Below are 25,248 nucleotides of genomic sequence, written 5' to 3'. Positions count from 1 at the left end.
ATAAGGAATAGATTGAAGAGAGAAAAGGGCAGAAGCAAGAAACTAGATGGGAGGTTGTTGTAATAAACAGAATTATTTTCTTTCATTTCCTCTTCCTTCATCCATCCATCTCTACACATTTGCTTTTCTGGCAAAAGATAAACTAATATTTTAGGAATGGTTCTAAGGTAGATACTTAAGAGTAAATGAGTCAGTGTAGTAAACTAGTAGTGAATATCTTCTTTACTAAATAATTATATGGGGAGAATTAATCTGTCAACAATAGGGCAGACTTCCGGTCAAGATGGCGGCATAGGTAAATGCTGTATCGCGTCCTCCCACAACCACATCAAAGTTACAACTAAACTACAGAACAACCGTCATTCAAAACCACCTGAAATCAAGCTGAATGGAAGTCCTACAACTACGAAATTAAAGCAGCAGCCACATTGAGACTCGTAGGAGGGGAGGAGGCGCAACAGGCTGGTCCCACACCCACGTGTGGCAGATAAAAATCAGGAGGGCACCTCGGCTGGGAAGGTCCTCCCTGAGGACTGAGGGGTCCCCATCCCACACCTGGTGCCCCACTCAGGGTTCCAGTGCCAGGAAGAGAAGTCCCCATAACTTCTGGCTGGAAAAACCAGCAGGAACTGAGGCTCAGGGAAACTGATGCGGCTGGAGCCCCAGGCAGCTCCTCTTAAAGGGCCCGCGCACTGAATTATCGGACTCACTCCCTCTAAGCTTGGAGGGGAGGCAGCGTGAGGGGCCCTGGAGACACAGGGAAGAACTGAGCTGTTCGGCATTGAAGCCAGGGCTGGAGGAGGGGGCTTTCTCCAGGACAGACATGCTGCCAGAGACCTTTGTTCCTTTGGTGAGCCCTTCCCTGGGGCGGCAGACAGCTGCCATATCTGGGACTCCAGCAACCTGGCTCATACTGGTTGTCCCGCCCTGGTGATTCCCTAAGGCACCGCCCCACCCAACTTTCAGGCCCACCCAAGCTGCTGCCAGTTGCTTAACCATAGGATTGGCCTGGCTTGGATCCTGCTTCAGGTTTTCCTAAATTCTTTCAAACAAGCAGCATCTGGTCTCAGCCAGCCCCATACCTCCCGTTAAGTAATACATAGAAACAAACACAGGGAGGAAGCCAAAATGAAGAGAAAAAGAAACAGGTCCCAAATGAAAGAACAGAAAAAATCTCTAGGGAAAGAACTAAGCAATGGAGATAAGCAAACTAACAGATGCTGAGTTCAAATACTACTTATAAAGATGCTCAATGAACTTAGGGCCTCAAGAGCATAAAAAAGGACCAGTCAGAAATGAAGGAGGCACTAACTGAAATAAAGAATAATTTACACAGATTCAATAGTAGAGTAGATAAAGCCAAGAAGCAAACCATTGACTTGGAATATAAGGAAGCAAAAAACACCCAATCAGAACAGCAAAAAGAAAAAAGAATCCAAAAAAATGAGGATAGTGTAAGGAGCTTCTGGGACAACTTCAATCATACCAACACTCACATTTTGGGGTTGCCAAAGGAAGAGAGAGGGCAAGAAATCAAAAACCTATTTGAAACAATAATGACAGAAAACTTTCCTAACTTGGTGAAGGAAACAGACATACAAGTCCAGGAAGCACAGAGAGTCCCAAACAAGATGAACCCCAAGAGGCCCACACCAAGACACATCATCATCAAAATGCAAAAGGTAGAGAGAATCTTAAAAGCAGCAAGAGAAAGGCAGCTAGTTACCTACAAGGGAGTTCCCATAAGGCTGTCAGCCGATTTCTCAAAAGAAACTTTGCAGGCCAGAAGGGAGTGGTAAGAAATATTCAGAGTGCTGAAAAGCAAGAACCTACAACCAAGATTACTCTATCCTGCAAAGCTGTCATTTAGAATCGATGGACATATAAAGAGTTTCCCAGACAAGAAAAAGTTAAAGGAGTTCATCACCACCAAACCGTTATTATATGAAATTATGAAGGTTTTTTTTGAAGAAAAAGATAAAATATATGAACAAACAAAATGAACAGGCAGAACAGAAACATTCTCATAGATACAGAGAACATTTTCTTGGTTGCCAGATGGAAGTGGGGGTTGGAGGAATGGGTGAAAAAGGTGAAGGGATTAAGAAGTACACATTTATTGCTAGACTGACAAACCTGAAAGGGAAAGGGGTTGCGGGGGGCGGGAGAGAAATAAACCAAAGAACTTATATGCATAACCAATGGACACAGACAGTAGCGTGGGAAAAGGCGGGATGGGGCGGGAGTGGGGAGGAGGGAGTCAGTGGGGGAAAAATGAGGAACATCTGTAATACATTCAACAATAAAGATTTAAAAAAAAAAACAATAGGGCAGTGCCTTTAAAGTATTTTTGTAATGATACTGTATTTGTGTTTCTTAATCCATTTTCTCTTCTTGTCTTTCTCTTGGCCATGACACAAATGTTTAACCTAGTCAGCCTCTGGCAAAAGAAAGTACAGTGTTTATTAGCCCAGATAAAGATTAAACCAGTGAATGTAGTCTAATTAGAATTTCCTGCAACTGACCTCAGTAGTTGCAAAAAGTTAATTAAATGTTGGTGAATCACATTGTTTGCTTTGATTTTTTTCCCCTGATAAAAACGCTCTTAAATTGTTGACTTTTCTTTAAACAAAGAAGAAATCTGCCCAGCCAGTGGGCCTCAGTGGTTGAGGGTCGTCCCATGCACCAAGGGGTTGCTAGTTCAATTCCTGGTCAGGGCACATGCCCAGGTTTGGGGCTCAATCCCCAGTGTGGGGCGTGGAGGAGGCAGCCAATCAATGTTTCTCTTTCATCAATGTTTCTCTCTCTCTCTTTCCCTCTCCCTTCTTCTCTATCTAAAAAGTCAAAATGTGTGTGTGTGTATTTACACATATATATATATTTAAAAGAAAATCTGCCATACATTTTATGTAATAAACACTAAATTTATAATATGATATTTTATCAAATCTAGAGTACAATTGATGGGAAGATACATTTTATTTTTATATACCACTAAGAAAAATAATTGCCAGTTAAACTATGATTTGTTATCAATTGCAAGGCAGTCCTGTTTCATGCTAAAATGTGGAAAATATGCATCTAGAATTGAAGAAATATGATAGCAGATTAGCTTGCAGTGAGATTTTTGTATTGATGTAAGGGATGATTTTCAGTGGGGGGCATGATTTATTATATTGGCTAGCTTTATAATAATCGAGGATCATCTCCCCATCCCCAAATCTTTACCATATAAGGTAACATCCACAGATTCCAGGGATTTGTCTAAAGATATTTGGTGGGGGGGTAGTCATTATTCAGCCTACCACAGTAAACATCTTCAAAGAGCCTGAATGTGAGTAGAAAAAAGGAAACTGGTTTCTTAAACTAGAATTATGGTAGGGGATTGGAGAAGAGATAGGAAGGGCAATATGAAGACCTAAATAAGACTAAATAGAAGCAGGAAAACAAAAAAATAGAGTATTCATTAATGTTTCCAAAATTGCAAAGACAATGAGATAATTGGAAAATGAAAAAGAAAACCTCTTAGTAGTTCAAGTCAACTTTTCATTTCATTTCCTTTGTCAGACAATGGGCACATGTAGCATTGATTACAATAACAATTTTTAAACATTAAACGGTTTTATGTAAGTTTATAGTTTATAGTATAAACTCTTAAAAATATGATTACTGCCCTGGCCAGTGTAGCTCAGTGGTTAGAGTGTCAGCCTGCACACTGAAGGGTGTCAGATTTGATTCTGGGTTGAGGGCACGTACCTGGGTTGTAGGTTCAATCCCTGGCCCTGTTTAGGGCACGTGCCGGAGCCAGCCAATCAATGCGTCTCCCGTAACATCAATGTTAAAATTATTGGCCAATATTCTTTTCATTATTTTTCTTGTCCTTAAAGGTAGGTGCATTCCTTAATTTTAGAACATTTGAACTTGAATGAACCATCTTCTTGGAAAACAGTTTACTTTTGAGGTGAAACTAAAGAATCAATTATAGTTAATACATTAAATTAACTATACACAGTATAGTTGCATGGTATAGAATGAAAATGAGTTGAGATAATAACATACCCAAAGTACCTGCCCCAAAATATGCATGTAGATTAAATGAACCTGAGTATTTTTTAGATTTAAGAGTTTTCTGTTACTTTAGTTTTATTTTTACATTATCTTATTATGAAGAATAAAGTAATATAAAAGCCCATTGAATTTTTATTAAGGTATTATTTTCTTTTTCTAGCTTAAAGCAATAAATGTAGATCTTCAAAGTGATGCTGCTCTGCAAGTGGACATTTCTGATGCCCTTAGTGAGAGAGATAAAGTAAAATTTACTGTTCACACAAAGGTAAATGTGATTTTTTTTTTACTTGTATTATTTTAGCTATTATGCCAATGTTACATATGTAATAATATATTGACTGGAACTTTGGATTTGGACATAATTAGAAAGAAACTTTTTTTACTTTATAATTCACTGCTGCTATTTTAACAAAGTTTTAGGGAAATACATGTTTTTAAGATTAACATTAAGAATAAGTCATAAAAAGAATGAAATCTTACCATTTGTGACAGCATGGATAGACCTAGAGGGTATTATGTTAAATTAAATAAGTCAGTCAGAGAAAGACAAATACCATATAATTTTACTTACATGCGGAATCTAAGAACAAAATAAAGGAACAAACAAAATTGGAAGAGACTCATACACACAGAGAACAGACTGATGGTTGCCAGAGGGGAGGAAGGTTGAGAGACTTTGTGAAAAGGTGAAGAGATTAAGAAGTACAAATTGGCAGTTACAAAATAGTCATGGGGATGTAAAAGTACAACATAGGGGATATAGTCAAAAACATTACAATAAATATGTATGGTGCCAGATGGGCACTTGAAGTATCAGGGGGAACACTTTGCAAAGTATATGATTGTCTAACCACTGTGCTGTTGTACACCTGAAACTAATACAAAATAATAACGAATAAACAATAATTGAAAAATGAAATTTAAAGATCTTTTTAAAAAAAAGAAGACATGAAGTGCAATTCTGCAGTATGCTAGGAATATTTAGTGCACAGCACTTACAAAATCCACTATATGCATTGCATGAGTAGTCAAAACTTGAGCGACTCACAGTAATAGGCGGGACATACACTTATAAAACACTGACTTTTTCTCTCCCTAAAGGGAATACAACAGTTTTAAGATTTTAACTGGGTTGTAATCTTGCATTATCTTTAATACACTTAAGAATTTGCTGAGGAGTATCCCTCTAAGAATTTCAGACACCTTCCCTCTTTCTCAGCATTATGTATACAAGTTGTGTTTGTAGAAGGAACTAAAATATACATGTCTATATCTAATTAGAATTCTTTATTTTGCCCTGCTGGTGTGGCTCAGTGGTTGAGTGTCAATCCATGCACCAAGACGTTGCCGGTTTGGCCCTGGCTGGTTTGGCTCAGCAGTTGGAGCATCGGCCTGTGGACCAGAGAGTCCTGGGTTTGGTTTCTGCAAGGGGCACGTACCAAAAAAAAGAAAGAGGTTGCCAGTTTTATTCCCAGCCAGAGCACATGCCCAGGTTATGGGCCAAATTCCCCATGGGGGGCATGCAGGAGGTGACCAGTTGATATTCTCTCTCATCAATGTTTCTGTTTCTCTCTCCCTCTCCCTCCCCCTCTCTACAATCAATAAAGAAAGAAAAAAAAAAGCCCTGGCCGGTTAGGCTCAGCGGTTAGAGCATCGGCCTGCGGTCCAGAGAGACCCAGGTTCGGTTCCCGCTAAGGGCACGTACCTCGGTTGCAGTTTGTCCCCGGCCCTGGTTGGATCATGTGGGTGGCAGCCACTCGCTGTGTCCCTTTCACATCGATGTTTCTCTCTCTATCTCGCCCTCCCACTCTATCTGAACAAAATATTGAAAAATGTCCTTGGGTGAGAATAAAAACAAAACAAAACAAACAAAGAAAGAGAAAAAAGAAGAAAAAATTTTTTGTTTTACACAGAATATTAAAAGTGAATTACACCCTGGCTGGATGGCTCAGTTGGTTGGAGCATTGTCCCATATACCAAAAGGTTGTGGGTTTGATTCCCAGTCAGGGCACATACCTAGGTTGTGGGTTCAATCACTAGTTGGGGTGAGAACAGGAAGCAACCAATGTTTCTCACATCAGTGTTTTCTCTCTCTCTCTTTCTCTCTCTCTCTCTCTCTGTCTCCCCCCCCCACCTCCCTCTCTATTCGACCCTCTCAACCCCCCCCCCCGAAAAAAATCAATCAAAAGGTATCCTCAGCTGAGGATTAAAAGTGACTTATAGCCCTGGCTGGTGTGGCTCAGTTACTTGGGCATTGCCCTGTGCACCGAAGGGTTGCAGGTTTGATTCCTGGTTAGGGCACATGCACAAGTTTCGGACTCAATCCTCAGTAGGGGGAAAAGGGTGCAGGAAGCAGCTGATTGATGTTTTGCTCTCATGTTGATGTTTCTTTGTCTCTCTTCCCTTTCTCTCCGGGGGTGGGGGGGTGGGGGGTTGACTACAACATGAGTAGTTGAAAAAGAAAACAGTGGTATTTGCATAGAGGTGGAGCTTAGAATAAAATTCTCAGTTTTTGAATATGTAGACACAGCACATATTCTAATAGACAGAAGGACTTTCGGCCATAAGCAAACACCTCTCAATATGATGGTTAAGGAATCTGTACTTCCTATGAAAAGGTGTGTTGTTCTGAACATGATTTATTCACTTCCCTTCTTTTGGCAACCTGGTAAAGATATTACTATAGATGTCGGGTCAAGTCATCAAATTAGAGTCCTCAAGCCAAATCTAGCTTACCTGCTGTTTTTGTAAATAAAGGTTTTTTTAATATATTTTTATTGATTTTTTTTTTTTTTTTTTTTAAAGAAAGAGAGATAGAAACATCCATGTGAGACAGATACATTGATCAGCCAGCTGCCTCCTGCATGCTCCTACCTGGGGATCAAGCCCACAACCTAGGCATGTGCCCTGACCAGGAATCGAACCAGGACGATGCTCAATCCACTGAGCCATACTGGCGGGGCTATAGATAAAGTTTTATTGGAACACACATACACAGAGAAAGAATGGCTCAGAACCCAAACATAATGCAAATTTAATTTTCTCTAGACTTTTATTAATATATCTTTGTTATTTTCAGGTTTTTGAAAACAATTCATATGTTTTATTTTATTGATCTATTTTTATATTTGTTAATCCTTACCCAAAGATATTTTTCCTTTGATTTTTAGATAGATAGAAGGAAGGGAGGAGGAAAGAGAGAGAGAAACATGCTCGGCTGGTGTGGCTCACTGGTTGAGCATCAACCCATGCACCAAGAGGTCGCTGGTTCGATTCCTGGTCAGGGCAGATGCCCAGGTTGTGGACCTAATCCCCAGTGGGGGGCATGCAAGAGGCAGCCAGTCAGTGTTCTCTCTCATTGATGTTTCTTTCTCTATCTCCCTCTCCCTTTCTCTCTCTCTCTAAAATCAATAAAGAAAAAAAATTTTTTTTTTAAAAGAGAGAGAGAAACATTCATGTGAGAGACACATCAATTGGTTGCCTCCCTCATGCACCCCTACCAGGGCCAGGGAATCAAACCTGCAAACCAGATACATGCTCTTGACAGGTAATCAAACCTCTGACCCTTCAGTATGGAGGCCGACGCTCTAACTGTTGAGCCAAACCAGCCAGGGCTCATCATTTTCAATTTTGTTGTGTTCCTTCAGTTAATCAAATTATTGTCTAACAAATTATTTTCATTTTAGATTTCAGCTTTCAGGCACATTTTCAGATTGTAGATCTATTTTCCTTTGAATAGTTGAGTTTGATATACATTAATAGAATAACTTAAGTAACGATGGAATGTTTATTAAAAGCTTTTTACTATAATTTTTATTTTTATTCAAGAGAATTTCTATCTTTGCAGAGTTCATTGCCAAATTTTAAACAAAATGAGTTTTCCGTTGTTCGACAACATGAAGAATTTATCTGGCTTCATGATTCCTTTGTTGAAAATGAAGACTATGCAGGTTACATTGTAAGTGTTGAAGTTCCATTTTAACCCCATTTATAGGAGCTTTTTGGATACTTTTGTTGAAATCTTGTTCAGTATTTTTAATGAACTAAAGTAATTTTCAAAAATTGCTAGTTACAAAACAATTGGTTACCACCTTTAATCCTGAATTGTCTTGTTTGGGAGTGTGGGAGTGTGGATGTGTTATGCTCCCTCATTTAAACTTAAATTCTTACTGTGTATTAGAATTGTAATAGGCTTGTCCTAGGGATTAATTAAGGGGGTGTTACAAACCATACTGGTTTCGAACCCTTAGATAGGTAGAGTCAAATAGAGTTGGAGGACTACTTAAGAGGTTATTTAATCTAAATATGTACCAGATGTTGTGCCACAGCTGTGACCACATTCAAATCTCACTGAAATCATCCTGACCTGATTCTATCTCCATCCTTGTGGCCACTCCTCAGTCATTTGCTTCTCTTTCTCCAATTGGCAGTGCATTCTTTTTTTTACAATTACCAGTTTATATAAAGGATACAATTCAGGAAGAACCAAATGGAAGAGATGCATAGGACAAGGTATGGGGAGGGTGGCTGGCTCAGAGCTATCAGGCTCTCTCCAGGTGGCCCTCCTTCCCCTTTCCCAGCATGTCAGTTATGTTCACCAACCTAGAAATTCCTTGTTCTCTTCCTGCCCTATTTCCCTCATCTTGTCTGATGGCATTTTCTTACTGCTTTCTCCTTCCATAGACTAAACAGTCCTCAAAGATCAAGACCGTGTTTTACTTATTTTTATTTTATTTTTTAAGTCCTCACTGAGGATACTTTTCCATTTATTTTCAGACAGAGTAGGAGGGAGGGGGAGAGAGAAACATCGATGTGAGAGAGAGACACATCGATTGGTTACCCCCTGAATGACCCCAACCAGGACTGGGGACTGAACTGCAACCAAGGTACATGCCCTAAACCGGAATTGAGCCCACAACTCTTTGGTCCTAGGGCTGATGCTCTAACCACTGACCCATACCAGCCAGGGCTCTTAAAAAAATTTTCTTTTTCCTTTAATTGATTTTAGAGAGAGAGAAAGTGAGAGGGAGAGAGATACAAACATTGATGAGAGAGAACATCGATTGGCCACCTCCTGCACGCCCCCGACTGGGGATCGGGCCCACAACCTAGGCATGTGTCCTGACTGGGAATTGAACCGGCGACCTTTTAGTGCATGGGTCAGTGCTCAACCACTGAGCCACACCGGCTGGACTCTTACTTTTATATGCCCATTGCTCAGCTTCACGCCTGGCACATAGTAGATGCCATGTGCAGGCATCAACAGATGTGTGCTGGAGTATACTTGATGCTTCTTTCCCTGTTGTTTTCCCTGGTATAATCCTTCCCTTGCTGTCATTTTTATTTAACTTTTCCCCTGCTTACCTTTTCTTCCTCGTATCTTACCTACTCTCTTTTATTTATTTTTTTATCCTCACCTGAGGACATTTTTGCATTTATCTTCAGATAGAGTGGGTGGGGGGATAGAGAGAAACATCAATGTGAGAGAGACACACCAAGTGGTTGCCACCCACACAACCCCAACCAGAGCCAGGAACAAACTGCAACCGAGGTACATGCCCTTAGCGGGAACCGAACCCAGGACTCTATATGGTCCATGGCCGACACTCTAACCGCTGAGTCAAACTGGCCAGGGCTTACCTACTCTCTGTAATTTTTATTTCCCCTTAACAATTCTTACTTGTAGGCCCTTCCTCCTACAATAGTACTTTTTTTATATCCTTTCTTGAATACTTCTCTTCTGGATTTTTTTTGAAGGTAAGTTCTTATTTACCCCCTTACTGTGGGTGAATAGAGTGAGATTAGTGTATCTTGTTCTCTTCCTGTTTCTAAGTCAGTGCATTCTGCTTCTGGTACACTTCTCCAATCCAAGAACCCTTTTTAACATCCCTTGCTTGATCTTACTGTTAACATTCATTAATTTTTTAAAATAATAGCATAGAAGTACTATGAATTCATTAATTTAAAACTGCATTTGTATTTAATTATACCATTTACATACTTTTGAAAATGGTATGTATGTTTGCTATACATATTTATTTAGTGTATAGTCAGAGCTTAAGGTACATTATATATGCATTTGAGGACTATAGGTTGCTACATAGGAATCTGCAGATTAAAGTTTAGGAACTGCTGTTCTAATACTAGAAAATAATACTCTGTTATATTTCTTCCTTGATATAAATGATCTCAAGGATTTTAATTTCTACACCTAATCAAATTCTCTAACCTGACCTGGGATAGTACTGGTGCCCACTTCTCTTTCACAAAGTCTTTTATGGTGGCCGTAGTACATCTGCTTCTAGAAATAAAATTAGTGATTTGGTTCTATTATAGATCCCACCAGCACCACCAAGACCTGATTTTGATGCTTCAAGGGAAAAACTACAGAAGCTTGGAGAAGGAGAAGGGTCCATGACAAAGGAAGAATTCACAAAGATGAAACAGGAACTGGAAGCGTATGTGATTTTTGTTGTTGCCTTTGTTAATTGTGCTTGTTTTAATGCCTTCTTTTTTTTTTGGTACTCTCCAGTATCCCACCCTTTTAATCTTTTCACCACAGTGACCCTTTCTGGAAGATGCAAGTTTAAGTCACACAACCAGTGTTAATGATCATGATCAGAGCCTACAGGAAAATTATAGAATAATTGTCCACATTGTAAAATTTTTTAAATTAATGTTTTAAAGAGACTCTGAAAATGAGTAATGGAGTATTCAAAAGTTTAATAAAAATAGTAGAAAGAAAAATAATGACTTTTTAAAGCAGAATAAATTATTTTGATTTTTATTTACAAGGCCTTAGTTATTAGCAGCCTGATGACCTTTTTTCAATGTATGCATACTACTAAAATTTCTATTTCTCATAGAGGTATGCACTGAGCAATTCTGCATATATTATGCTTTCTTTATTTTTTTTAAGTGTGTGTATATGTGTGAAAGAGAGATTTCCCCCCTCTTTTCTCTGCCGATAGCTTTTGGCTGAAGGGAAGAGAATAGGAAGGAGCAAAGTAACAAGCGGATAGTTTAAAATTTTTTCATTATATGATAATTAGTTCCATATATACTAGAATTGTATTAAATCTTTGAAAAATTGATATATTTCAATTTTATTTTTAGCATATTTGTTGAAAATACAAAGTATTTTCTACTTCTATTAAACATTTGAAGTAATTTTGGATTTGCTGTATATTGTTTTTTGGTTATTTTGAGAGTTATACAAGGAAATAATTTTCCTTGCATTGTCATCCCCCTCATCACTCTTTGGTCATTTCTCTCCTTCATGCTTTTCCTTTCTCCTCTTCCACTTAGTTTCAGTTATAAGCATATATTCACACTACTGCTAGACTTCTCTTCAGAATGCTAAACTCTATTGACAGGATAAATGACCAAAGTAGGTCTTCTTTGTCAAAGTGTAAGGTGACAGATATTTTAAGAATTCTGTCAATGCTGGGTGCAAGCAGTAGTCGGATAGCAGATACATACTTTTATAGTTTATAGTTTATAAGACTGAAAACTGGAAATTAGCAGAGCACATTAATATTGAAGAATCTGTGCTTTTCCAGTGGCCCTGATCATGATTCTTTTGTGGTCTGGTTAGGGGTTGGATAACAGAGAACCTTGGGTTTATTCTACTGCTACTCCATCCTCTGCATCCTTCTTTTTTGTCTTCACTGAATGACTACCCTCACAGAGATCAAACTTCTCCCAACATTGGTCCTGCTGGTTTGCTGGTATGTAAAACTTATCCTCCTTGCACGTAGTTGAAGCAAGAATATTGGGCCTTTTCCTTGAGTGTTTTTTTTTTCCCCAAACTGACATGTATTACTGTATGATCGCTGTGATTCACTGATATTAAAATATTTTAAACACAGTTCTTTGATGTAATGGCAAAAATTAGTCTCCCTGTGGTGTGTTTCTTTTTTGTGTTTCTGGGTCATTAGATGAAAATATTTTATTAATGTTGAAAATATGCTTACTTAGGTTTGGGGTTTGATATTTTTTTGTATGAAGGTGTTTAAAAGTAGTAATTATGTAGAAATTGAATCAAGACAGTACCCAATAATTTATAGTATGTTTTCTCTGAAGCTTAAAACAAACACCCCTATAGTTACCTTTAAAATCAACTTGCATAGGAAGAAAGGTTCATAAAATTAAAAATATTAACATTTAGCTATAATAAATGCTCTTAACTAGCATGAAGTCTTTTCAGGGCTGGCTTTTACATATTTTATTAACAGTTCAACTAACACCTTTGTTTATTTGGATTATATCTTTGTATCTGGTTTTGCATTTAGAATAATTCAAAGAGTATTTGCTGAAAATATTGTTGCAGATGATTTTCTAGATGATGCAGTGTTTTACCTTTAATTTTGTATATTGTTTTTAGTGAATATTTGGCAATATTCAAGAAGACTGTTGCAATGCATGAAGTATTCCTGTGTCGTGTGGCAGCACATCCTATCTTGAGAAAAGATTTAAATTTCCATGTCTTCTTGGAATATAACCAAGATGTGAGTATGAAATTGATTCAAGTAGTGACCAGGGCTTATTTTTAAAGAGTCATTGGAAAAGGTAGGGGATAGTTAGAAAGGTCTTAAAATTGGCCTGGCTGGTATGGCTCAGTGGTTGAGCGTTGACCCATGCACCAAGAGGTTGACGGTTCGACTCCCAGTCAGGGCACATGACCAGGTTGTGGGCCCAATTCCCATTGAGGGGCATGCAGGAGGTGGCCATTTCCCTTCCTCTCTCTCTCTCTCTCTCTCTAAAAAATCAATAAAGAAAAAAAATTTTTTTTAAGAGAAAATTCTTCTTATTTAATTATTATTTTTTTTAATCCTCACCCGAGGACATTTTTCCATCTTTTGTTCAGATAGAGTGGGAGGGAGAGAGAAAGAGAGAGAAACATCAATGTGAAAGGGACACATCAAGTGGTTGCCACCCGCAAGACCCAACCAGGGCCAGGGACAAACTTCAACTAAGGTATGTGCCCTCAGCGGGAACCAAACCCGGGTCTCTCTGGACTGCAGGCCGACGTTCTAACCACTGAGCCAAACCAGCCAGGGCTTAAAGAGAAAAGTCTTAAGGTCGTCTTTTATAATGTTCTTATTTTTCAAGAAAGACAGTTTAAAATTACATTTTTTCGGTGGCAGTGCAGCATTTTGGAAGACCTTGAGTAGATTAATTGAAGAAATAACAGTACATTGTGTCACTACCTGGGACATTGGTTTTCATGCTGAATTGTGAACTTCTTAAGAAATAAGGTTATGAAATTAATTAATGTTTTTTACATTTTTTTTTATCTTTACTGTTGAATGTATTGCAGATGTTCCTCATTTCCCCCCATTGACCCCTTCCTCCCCACCCCCGCCCCCCTCCTGCCTTTTCCCACACAGTTGTCTGTGTCCATTGGCCATGCATATATGCATATAAGCTCTTTCGTTCATCTCCTTCCACCCCCCAAACCCCCCTTCCCTTTGAGGTTTGTCAATCTAGCAACCAACTTGTTCTTCTTAATCCCTTCACCTTTTTCACCCATTCCTCCAACCCCCCTTCCATCAGGCAACCAACAAAATGTTCTCTGTATCTATGAGAATGTTTCTGTTCTACCTGTTCATTTTGTTTGTAGATTCCATTGTCGATAGATATGTATTCATTGCCATTTTGTTTGTTCACATATTTTATCTTTTTCTTCAAAAAGACCCTTCATTTCATATAATAACGGTTTGGTAGTGATGAACTCCTTTAATTTTTTCTTGTCTGGGAAACTCTTTATATATCCATTGATTCTAAATGACAGCTTTGCAGGATAGAGTAATCTTGGTTGTAGGTTCTTGCTTTTCATCACTGTGAATATTTGCCACTCCCTTCTGGCCTGCAAACTTTCTTTTGAGAAATCAGCTGACAGTCTTATGGGAACTCCCTTGTAGGTAACTAACTGCTTTTTTCTTGCTGCTTTTAAGACTCTCTCTGTCTTGAACCTTTTGCATTTTCATGATGATGTGTCTTGGTGTGGGTCTCTTGGGGTTCATCTTGTTTGGGACTCTCTGTGCTTCCTGGACTTGTATGTCTGTTTCCTTCACTAAGTTAGGGAAGTTTTCTACCATTCTTGTTTCAAATAGGTTTTCAATTTTTTGTTCTCTTCTCCTTCTGGCATCCCCAAGATGCAAATGTTGGCACACTTGAAGTTGTCCCAGAGGCTCCTTACACTATCCTCATATTTTTGGATTCTTTTTTCTTTTTGCTGTTCTGATTGGGTGTTTTTTGCTTCCTTATATTCCAAGTCAATGGTTTGCTTCTTGGCTTTACCTACTCTACTATTGAATCTGTGTAAATTATTCTTTATTTCAGTTAGTGCCTCCTTCATTTCTGACTGGTCCTTTTTTATGCTCTTGAGGCCCTAAGTTCGCTGAGGATCTCACTAAGTTCATTGAGCATCTTTATAAGCAGTATTTGAATTCAGCATCTGTTAGTTGGCTTATCTCCATTGCTTAGTTCTTTCCCTAGAGATTTTTTCTGTTCTTTCATTTGGGACCTGTTTCTTTTTCTCTTCATTTTGGCTTCCTCCCTGTGTTTGTTTCTATGTATTACTTAACGGGAGGTATGGGGCTGGCTGAGACCAGATGCTGCTTGTTTGAAAGAATTTAGGAAAACCTGAAGCAGGATCCAAGCCAGGCCAATCCTATGGTTAAGCAACTGGCAGCAGCTTGGGTGGGCCTGAAAGTTGGGTGGGGCGGTGCCTTAGGGAATCACCAGGGCGGGACAACCAGTATGAGCCAGGTTGCTGGAGTCCCAGATATGGCAGCTGTCTGCCGCCCCAGGGAAGGGCTCACCAAAGGAACAAAGGTCTCTGGCAGCATGTCTGTCCTGGAGAAAGCCCCCTCCTCCAGCCCTGGCTTCAATGCCGAACAGTTCAGTTCTTCCCTGTATGTCTCCAGGGCCCCTCACGCTGCCTCCCCTCCAAGCTTAGAGGGAGTGAGTCCGATAATTCAGTGCGCGGGCCCTTTAAGAGGAGCTGCCTGGGGCTCCAGCCGCATCAGTTTCCCTGAGCCTCAGTTCCTGCTGGTTTTTCCAGCCAGAAGTTATGGGGATTCTCTTCCTGGCACTGGGACCCTGAGTGGGGCGCCTGGTATGGGACGGGGACCCCTCAGTCCTCAGGGAGGACCTTCCCAGCCGAGGAGCCCTCCTGATTTTTATGCACCACACGTGGGTGTGGGACCAGCCTGTTGCGCCTCCTCCCCTCCTACCAGTCTCAATGTGGCTGCTTCTTTAATTCCATAGTTGTAGGACTTCCATTCAGCTTGATTTCAGGCGGTTTTGAATGATTGTTGTTCAGTAGTTTAGTTGTAACTTTGATGTGGTTGTGGGAGGACACAATGCTGCGTTTACCTACGCCGCCATCTTGACCAGAAGTCCAGTTTTTTACATTGTATTTTGGAGTCTTCTGAAGCCTTATGGCGGACTCCAGGGAGGTAATTGAGCTAAAGAATTCTAGCTTAGCCCTGGCCAGTTTTGCTCAGCGGTTGGCGCATCGGCCTGCGGACCAGAGAGTCCCCGGTTTGGTTCCTGCTAGGGGCACGTTCCAAAAAAAGAAAAGAAAAGAATTCTAGCTTACTATTGGTTTAATTATTGACTCTTGATCTGTTTAACTGACCTTCTTCATGCTGATCACTTAATTTTTCTCTGTCCCTCCCTGTGTAAAAACTCTGTTATAGTGCAGATAGAGAGATTGAGGTGGTTGAGCTTTAAAGATTCCTTCATTTATAGTGCTAGCAAAAAAATTTTTAGTGGGTGGGTGATACAGATCTTGGAATCTATCTCTGGTAACTCCTAATTTTAGCAGAAAGCATATGTAGCTTAGGGACTTGTTTGCTTATAAGTATACAACAAGATAAAAAAAATTCTGCCCAGCTGGTGTGGTTCAGTAGCATGAGCATCGTCCCATGGACTGAGAGGTAGGTCCTAGTTCAATTCCCGGTCAGGGCACATGCCCAGGTTGCAGCCTCAGTGCCCAGTAGGAGGCATGCAGGAGGCAACCAATGGATGTTTTCTCTCTCATCAATGTTTCTATCTCTCTCCCTTTCTCTTTCTCTCTAAAAAATCAGTAAAAACAAAAAAAGATCAAAAAAAATTTTTTATATAATTTGCCCTTCTGGTTTGGTTTTAGTAGATATGACAATAAAATGGCCTAAGTCTAGCAGTAGAGGAAAAGGAAATTTTTGAACAGTGTGTGAAGTAACTCAAGATCACAGAAGTATAGCTGTTTAAGCATGGGTACTTTCACAAGCATAATAAGTGTGATATGTGGTACTATCATGTGATCTTTTATAAATAGAAATTGTAAAGCATGCTAGCTATATCATGAATTATAAGAAGCTAAAAATGATTCATGAGTAGGGTTGCTAAACAACATGTGGAAAACACATGATTGAATGCTGTCATCACTTTTTTACCTTCATAAGTTTGTTTTTGCTGGACCTTACTTATGGCCTACGCTAAAACCTTAGTAGTAATTTGGTAGACTGCATAGGTGTAAAGTAAGGCATTGTAGTATCAGTTCAAGGCCATTTGAGCAAGAGAAGCAGCAGCCTTATGTTGTAAGCACTCTATCCCATTGCCACAGCCTTAGAACTATCCGAAATTATATATCTGTACTTTAAAATTTTGTTTATATATTTATTGTCCATCTCCTTCTACTAAAATGTAGTCTCTCTGAGAATAAGACTTTAATTTTTCACCATTATACCCTCACTATTTTAGAATAGTGCCTGGCAATTAAGATGTAAAATAAACATTTGTTAGAATATTTAGTGAAAGATTATTAAATGTTTAGATCAGCTTTATATAAATCACTTTCAGAACTCTTAGGATTTTAGCCCTGGCTGGTTTGGCTCAGCAATGAAAGCGTCAGCCCATGGACCAAAGAGTTACGGGTTCGATTCCTGTCAAAGGCACGTAGCTTGGTTGTGGTTCGTCCTTGGCCCTGGTCAGGGTGCGAGAGGCAACCAGTCGATGTTTCTCTCTCCCTCCCCCACATTCTATCTGAGATAAATGGAAAAATATCCTCGGGTAAGGGTTTAAAAAAAAAAGAACTCTTGGGAGTTCATAAATTTTCTCCCACTGAGGTAGATTTATTTTTCACTATGCTATACTTTACTTGCCCATGACTTTTTTTTTTTAATTCTCGCCTGAGGGTATTTTTCCATGTATCTTTAGACAGAGTAGGAGGGAAGGAGAGAAAGAGACATTAATGTGAAGAGAGACACATTGACTGGTTGCCTCCCGCATGACCCCAACCAGGGCTGGGGACGAACCGCACCCAAGACACGTGCCCTTGACCAGAATCGAACCCACAACTCATTGGTTCATGGGCCGACACTCTACCGCTGAACCAAACTGGCCAGGACGCCTTCTGAGTTCTTAAACCCTAGTATTATGGATTCCAAACATAGCCTTCTGTCCTGTAGCTCTCTTTTACCCTGTTCCCATTATAGTTATTCTTCGACCTCTCCTGCATTTTGACTTTGTTAGCAGCCCTTTTGTCTTTGCTTTCTCACTTAGCCTCGAGTGCCTGTTCTATCATTTATAACAAGGTTATGACTTCAGACAGTTCTTTTCCTTTTTATTTTGTGTGTATGTGTGTGTAGAAAAGCAAGCAATAATTTATTGACCACAGCAAAACCACACTTAGAACAGTGAAACAAGGAAGGGCATAGAAAAAGCAATAGGAGAGCCTAGGCTGAGCAGCCTTAGCTCACTGGAAAAAAGGGGGCCTTGGAGACAGGTTGAGGGGATTAGCCTGGGATGAGCTGCCATTGCCCATTGCTCCCTTGTGGGGTTCCTTGGAGTTTAGGAGATTCATGCCTGTGGGGGGAAGGGAACGTCATGGGCATACTCCCTGGAGGGAGAGTGCCAGCTTTTTCCCATTTTCTGTGAAAGCTTATTTCAACCCAAAGCATTTCCTCTTGATCGAGTCTCACGTTGTTCACTGGGAGTGGAAACCGATCAGAAATCAAATCCCTGAACTTTCGAGATCCCCCACAGTCCTCACCCACTTGGCTAGCTACACTCATTTTTTAGCTTTCTTTTTTTTTTGTTTCATAATCTTCCTTTACAATCTGCATGCCTTTTATTTCTTTCGTTTGTTTAACTACCCTTGGCTAGAACCTACAATATAATGTTAAATAGAAGTGGCAAAAGTAGACATCCTTGTTTTGTCTCTGATCTTAGGAGGAAAGCATTCACTATTTGATTATTAAATATGATATTAGCTATGGGTTTTTCATAAATGCCCTTTAGCAGGTTGAAGAACCTCCCTTCTTTTCCTAGTTTGTTGAGTATTATGAAAAAAAAGTACATCTATTGAGGTGAACATGTGGTTTTTGTCCTTTATTCTATAAATATGGTATATTACATTGTCCCTTTCCATTTTGACTAAGATATCTTTTTGCTATGCTGGATCCCATGTACTTCTGGATCTTTGAGATCTCTTCTGAGTTTTCCTCTTAACTCTGTGGCTACTTCCCAGTATCTTTCACAATCTTTTTTCTTCATATATCCATTAATATAAATCTGATGTTTCCAAGGTTCCTTATTGAGTTCTCAAGTAGTCTAGAAGTTCCTCTAGAATTCTGATTCCATAAATTATCCCTAAGTGATTTCATCTACTCCTGTGGTTTCAGATATTCTACTATGCTGTTAACTTATAAATCTGTATCACTTCTGAGTCCCAGCTCTCTTTATTAGACTGACTCCTGAAAAGCTCCATTTAGATGTCCCCTTGGCATTTTACCCTTAGTGGAGCTCTACTTTAAACCTATGCCTTCTCTTGTATTCCCTGTTTCAAAGAAGGTACCATGACCTTCCAGTTCCTTAAAACCTGAAAATTAAACCTTGGCTGGTGTGGCTTATTTGGTTTGGAATCGTTGGGTGCACCAAAAGGTTGCCGGTTCAATTCCCGGTCAGGGCACAAGCCTTGATCTCCAGTAAGGGGCATATAGGAGGCAGCCAATCAGTGTTTTGCTTCCACATCGATGTTCCTCTCTTTAGTTCTCCCTTCCTCTCTCTCTAAAAATCAATAAACATATAAAAAAATTTTAAAACCTGAAAATTACCCATGACTCCTCCTACTCCATCTTCCTATTAGAAATCACCAAATCCCATCTGTCTTCCTCCTTTACTATATAAGGAATGTGCCCACTTCCTTTTACCAACAGACCTAAAGATTAGTTCTGGCTTGCGTAAGTCCTTAATCTGGGTTATTGAAGCTGCCCCTGACTAGTTATTCAACCTTCAGTCAGTCTTTTCTTTCTCATTGCCTGAGTCTATGTTAAGTTCCTTGGGTGCTCCCTAGTGTGCTATAGATACTTCTTTTTTTTTAATCCTCACCCAAGGACATTTTTTTTTGCATTTATCTTCAGATAGAGCAGGAGGGGGAGAGAGAGGGAGGGGGGGTAGAGAGAGAGAGAGAAACAGAAACATCCATGTGAGCCCTGGCCAGTTTGGCTCAGCAGTTAGAGCGTCGGCCTGCGGCCCGGAGAGACCCGGGTTCGGTTCCCGCTAAGGGCACGTACTTCGGTTGCAGTTTGTCCCTGGCCCTGGTTGGTCGTGCGGGTGGCAGCCACTCGATGTGTCCCTTCACGTCGATGTTTCTCTCTCTCTCTCCCTTCCTCTCTCTCTCTCCCACTCTATCTGTACAAAAAATGGAAAAATATCCTCGGGTGAGGATAAAAAAAAAAAGAAACATCCATGTGAGAGAGACACATGGAGTGGTTGCCACTCACACGACTCCAACTGGGGTTGGGGACAAATTTCAACCGAGGTACGTGCCCTTAGCGGGAACCGAATCCAGGACTCTCTGGTCCACTGGCCGATACTCTAACCACTGAGAAAAACTGGCCAGGGCAATACTTCTTCTTTTTTTATTTTTTTTAATCTTTATTGTTGAATGTATTACAGATGTTCCTTATTTTTCCCCCATTGACCCCCTCCTCCCCACTCCCGCCCCCTCCTACCTTTTCCCACACTACTGTCTGTGTCCATTGGTTATGCATATAAGTTCTTCGGTTTATTTCTTCCCACACCCCAACCCCTTTCCCTTTGAGGTTTGTCAGTCTAGCAATGAATTTGTACTTCTTAATCCCTTCACCTTTTTCACCCATTCCCCCAACCCCCCTCCCATCTGGCAACCAACAAAATGTTCTCTGTATCTATGAGAATGTTTCTGTTCTACCTGTTCATTTTGTTTGTAGATTCCATTGTTGATAGATATGTATTCATTGCCATTTTATTTGTTCATACATTTTATCTTATTTCTTCTAAAAGACCCTTCATCATTTCATATAATAACGGTTTGGTAGTGATGAACTCCTTTAACTTTTTCTTGTCTGGGAAACTTTTGATATGGCCATCGATTCTAAATGACAGCTTTGCAGGATAGAGTCATCTTGGTTGTAGGTTCTTGCTTTTTATCACTCTGAATATTTCTTACCACTCCCTTCTGGCCTGCAATGTTTCTTTTGAGAAATCAGCTGACAGCCTTATGGGAACTCCCTTGTAGGTAACTAGCTGCCTTTCTCTTGCTGCTTTTAAGATTCTCTCTTTGTCTTGAACCTTTTGCATTTTCACGATGATGTTCTTGGTGTGGGCCTCTTGGGGTTCATCTTGTTTGGGACTCTCTGTGCTTTCTGGACTTGTATGTCTGTTACCTTCACCAAGTTAGGAAAATTTTCTGCCATTGTTTCAAACAGGTCTTCGATTTCTTGTTTTCTCTCTTCTCCTTCTGGCACCCCCAAGATGCAAATGTTGGCACACTTGAAGTTGTCCCAGAGGCTCCTTACACTATCCTCATTTTTTTGGATTCTTTTTTCTTTTTGCTATTCTGATTGGGCGTATTTTGCTTCCATATATTCCAGATCGATGGTTTGCTTCTTGGATTTACGTACTCTACTATTGAATCTGTGTAAATTATTCTTTATTTCAGTTAATGCCTCCTTCATTTCTGACTGTGCATCCATCATTTCTGACTGGTTCTTTTTTATGCTCTTGAGGCCCTCCCTAAGTTCACTGAGGTTCTCACTAAGTTCATTGAGCATCCTTATAAGCAGTATATTGAACTCCGCATCTGTTAGGTTGCTTATCTCCATTTCGCTTAGTTCTTTTCTTGGGGTTTTGTTCTGTTCTTTCATTTGGGACTTGTTTCATTGTCTCCTCATTTTGGCTGCTTCCCTGTGTTTGTTTCTGTGTATTACTTAACAAACGGTATGGGGCTAGCTGACACCAGATGCTGCTTGTTTGAAAGAATTTAGGAAAAACCTGAAGCAGGATCCAAGACAGGCCAATTTTACGGTTAAGAAGTGGCAACAGCCCTGTCCAGTTTGGCTCAGCGGTTAGAGCGTCGGCCTGCGGTCTGGAGAGACCCAGGTTCGGTTCCCGCTAAGGGCACGTACTTCGGTTGCAGTTTGTCCCTGGCCCTGGTTGGTTGTGCGGGTGGCAGCCACTCGATGTGTCCCTTCATGTCAATGTTTCTCTCCCTCTCTCCCTTCCTCTCGCTCCCTCCCACTCTATCTGTACAAAAAATGGAAAAATATCCTCGGGTGAGGATAAAAAAAAAAAAAAGAAGTGGCAACAGCTTGGGTGGGCCTGATAGTTGTGTGGGGCGGGGCCTCTGGGGGTCACCATGGCGGGGCTACCAGTGTGAGAGCCAGGTTGCTGGAGTCCCAGATATGGCGGCTCTCTGCCGCCCCAGGGAAGGGCTCACCAAAGGAACAAAGGCCTCTGGCAGCACGTTTGTCCAGGAGAAAGCCCCCTCTCCAGCCCTCGCTCCAATGCCAAACAGCTCAGTTCTTCCATGTATGTCTCTGGCGCCCCTCGAGCTGCCTCCCCTCCAAGCTTAGAGGGAGAGAGTCCGATAAATCCATGCGCAGGCTCTTTAAGGAGCTGCCTGGGGCTCCAGCCACTTCAGCCTCCCTGAGCCTCAGTTCCTGCTGGTTTTTCCAGCCAGAAGTTATGGGGACTTCTCTTCCTGGCACTGGAACCCTGAGCTGGGTACCTAGTGTGGGACAGGGACCATTCAGTCCTCAGGAAAGACCTTCCCAGCCAAGGTGTCCTCCTGATTTTTATCTGCCACACGTGGGTGTGGGACCAGTCTGTTGCGCCTGTGTCCCTCGCGCCTCCGCCCCTCCTACCAGTCTTGATGTGGCTGCTGCTTTAGTTCCTTGGTTGTAGGACTTCCATTCAGCTTGATTTCAGGCGGTTTTGAATGATGGTTGTTCTGTAGTTTAGTTGTAACTTTGATGTGGTTGTGGGAGGATGCGATACCGTGTTTACCTACTCCACCATCTTGACCGGAAGTCTGTTCTTTTTTTTTTTTAATTGAGTTTTTAGTAAGAGAGGAAGGGAGAGAGGAATAGAATCTTTGATGAGAGAGAGAAACATCAGTCGGCTGCCTCCTGCATGCTCCCCCACCGGTGATCGAGCCTACAGCCCAGGCATGTGCCCTGACCAGGAATCAAACCGGAACCTCTCAGTCCATGGACAATGCTCAATCCACTGAGCCTCACCAGCTGGGCAGGATACTTCTAACATTATACTCCTAACACTATGTATTTAATAATATACTTACTTCTCTGTGTCCTCCATTACACCATAAGTTACTTTAAGATCAGGGACCACCTCTTAATCATCTTTATTTATACTCTTAGCACTTAGCATAATGCATTATTGTAACATACATTAGTTAGTGGTTTATTACAGTAAATTAATGAATTAATCAATACCCAAAAAATGCAGTTAAAAAAATCTGTGTGTTGGGAGGCCTAAAATAGAACAGTGAATTCTAACTTGGAAGGGTTACATGAAGAGAGAGGCCTTTTAATTTGGATATTTAATTAAGTCTGACTAATAGTTTTGGTGGGATGGGAGATAGCATTTCAGGTACAGCGGGACCTAAAAGTTCAGAGATACTTTCAGAACTATTTGGAACATAGTGGTTTGGTGGGGGTAGGTTGGTGGTGGGTAGAAAGGTAAATTGAATCAGATTGTTAAAAATCTTTAATAACATACTAAGGAGATTTGCCTTTTTCTCTGAACATTGTAAAACTCTGAAAAGTTAATGAGTAAAGAAAAGATGCTCAAAATTTGCCCGGCCAGTGTGGCTCAGTGGTTGAGCGTCGACCCATGCACCAAGAGGTAGCTGGTTTAATTCCTGGGCAGGGCACGTGCACAGGTTGTGGGCTGAATCCCCGGTGGGGGCCATGCAGGAGGCGGCCAATCGATGTTCTCTTTCGTTGATGTTTCTATCTTTCTCTCCTCCTCCCTTCCTCTCTCTCTAAAAATCAATTTAAAAAGAAAAAAAAAAAACGATGCTCAAAATTTTATGTTTGAAAGTTATCCCAAGGCAGCAGAATGGATTAGACTGAGATGAAGAATGTTAACTACTAGTCCCATATAGTAGTCTAGGCAAGAGATAATGAAGACATTTACTAGGACAGTGCTAATGTAAAGAGACAGATTTCAGACATTTGCTGGTAGAGAAAGAAAGTATAGGTTATTTCCAGATTTTTAATGAAAGGTATGGGGTTTTTAGGGAGTGTGTAGGAGAGTGAGAGACTGGTTTTATTGGGGGGGGGGGCATGAATAGGGAACCAGGAAGAGAAAATTTTGGATTTTAGATTATAATGAGTACTGTTTTAGACTCATGTAATGTGAGGTTAGCAGAATCTCCATGTAAAGATATGATATAGGCAATTGGATCTATGGACCAGGAAAGAGCTGAGGGCAGTGATAGAGATTTCTGAGTTATTTATATAAAGGTGAGCATTGAAGCCACGCTAATAGATAAGGAAATTATGGGACATCCTGATGCAACAAGTGGTAAAATCAGTTAGCTGGTTCTCAGTTTCGCCTCAGATTAACCATTCATGGCACTCAAAGTTATCTTTTGTGTCTCTTGTACTAGAGGTTGCTGACATCAAGAACAGGACAGAAAATGATGTTTGGATGAATTTAGAGTGAAGAATTTGCAGAATATATATTTTAGAGCTTTTACAGAGCATATGATGGTATATTATACATCAGTAAATTTTATGTTTAAAGGTATTCCTGAATTAACATTTTAGTTGTCTTTGTGTAGTGCTTGACAGAGTATGTGATGAGAGGGCTACTTGCAACATAATTATTAAATATACTTATAACATTGAGATGTATCAGTCTTATTGTAAATCAGCTGAATCAGAATCTTTGGGGTGAGACCAGCCTTTTCTTTAATTCCCTAAAGTTGAAAATCACTGATACACACAATGAAATTGCTACTTTATTAAGTTTAAAAACTGAGATCTTTTTGAGATTGCCATTTTGACATCAGATTAAGGAAGCAATAATTTCCACTTGTGATTTTTTTAAATGCTAATTTCTATTTACCTTTCTTTCAGTTGAGTGTACGAGGAAAAAATAAAAAAGAGAAACTTGAAGATTTCTTTAAAAACATGGTTAAATCAGCAGATGGAGTAATTGTTTCAGGAGTAAAGGTAAGATTTTATTTGATTAACAAGAGTTGGTTTGAGAATTTAATCCTTTGATAAGGAAGCTAGATTGAGAATTTAGATGTGCAGAAGATTATATTGAACTAAAAGAAAAATTTGGACAGTAAAATCCTTACGCCTGGGAAACTGGGCCCCCTGCCTTGGGTATACTCTTTAGAGAGCTCCCTTCTCCAAGGGTGAAAGATCTGCAGGTTTAAGAGGATTTTCCCACGTGAAGCCCACACCCCTTCCCTCCAAACCACATCATACTCCAGTTATCTAGAACCCTATATTTCCTTAACCAAATCTCAAATCTTCCTCCAGGTCCTGCATGGGCTTTTTCCCTGAGTTCATCCTCTAGTAGATAGACTGTGCCACTGGTGTGTGCACCTGATGGGTGATCCAGGGGTGACTATGGAATAGCTGGATAGAGGGAAGGGCAAAGAGGAGAAGATCAGTATACAAGCACAGGCACACAAAGAGGAACTGCCTCCAGTTGTACACTTGCTCTTGGCCTTACAAATATTAGGGGCAGACCTGGATTCAGTTTGGGAATTAGAAGGGCCAAGTGGAGGTTTTGGTCTTGTCTCATAGTAGCTATATGACCTTGAGAAAAGTCTCTGAATCTCAGTTTTTCCATTTTCAAAATGCAATTAATAATACT

At 40.3% G+C, this 25,248-nt stretch overlaps 1 protein-coding gene across 1 annotated transcript in view; it reads left to right on the top strand.

Moving 5' to 3' along the window:
- SNX6 (sorting nexin 6) overlaps positions 1-25,248 on the top strand; it is a 65,630-nt gene that overhangs the window by 8,424 nt on the left and 31,958 nt on the right. Inside the window, exons 3-7 of the mRNA XM_036281391.1 lie at positions 4,229-4,333; positions 7,916-8,026; positions 10,405-10,526; positions 12,455-12,578; positions 24,495-24,590. Of these exons, the coding sequence (XP_036137284.1) occupies positions 4,229-4,333; positions 7,916-8,026; positions 10,405-10,526; positions 12,455-12,578; positions 24,495-24,590 (558 nt within the window). The remainder of the gene's footprint in view (positions 1-4,228; positions 4,334-7,915; positions 8,027-10,404; positions 10,527-12,454; positions 12,579-24,494; positions 24,591-25,248) is intronic.

Source organism: Molossus molossus, unplaced genomic scaffold (genome assembly GCF_014108415.1).
Source record: "Molossus molossus isolate mMolMol1 unplaced genomic scaffold, mMolMol1.p scaffold_m16_p_1, whole genome shotgun sequence".
Taxonomy (NCBI): domain Eukaryota; kingdom Metazoa; phylum Chordata; class Mammalia; order Chiroptera; family Molossidae; genus Molossus; species Molossus molossus.
The sequence above is the reverse complement of the archived record's forward strand: the minus strand, read 5'-3'. Positions and strand labels throughout refer to the sequence as shown.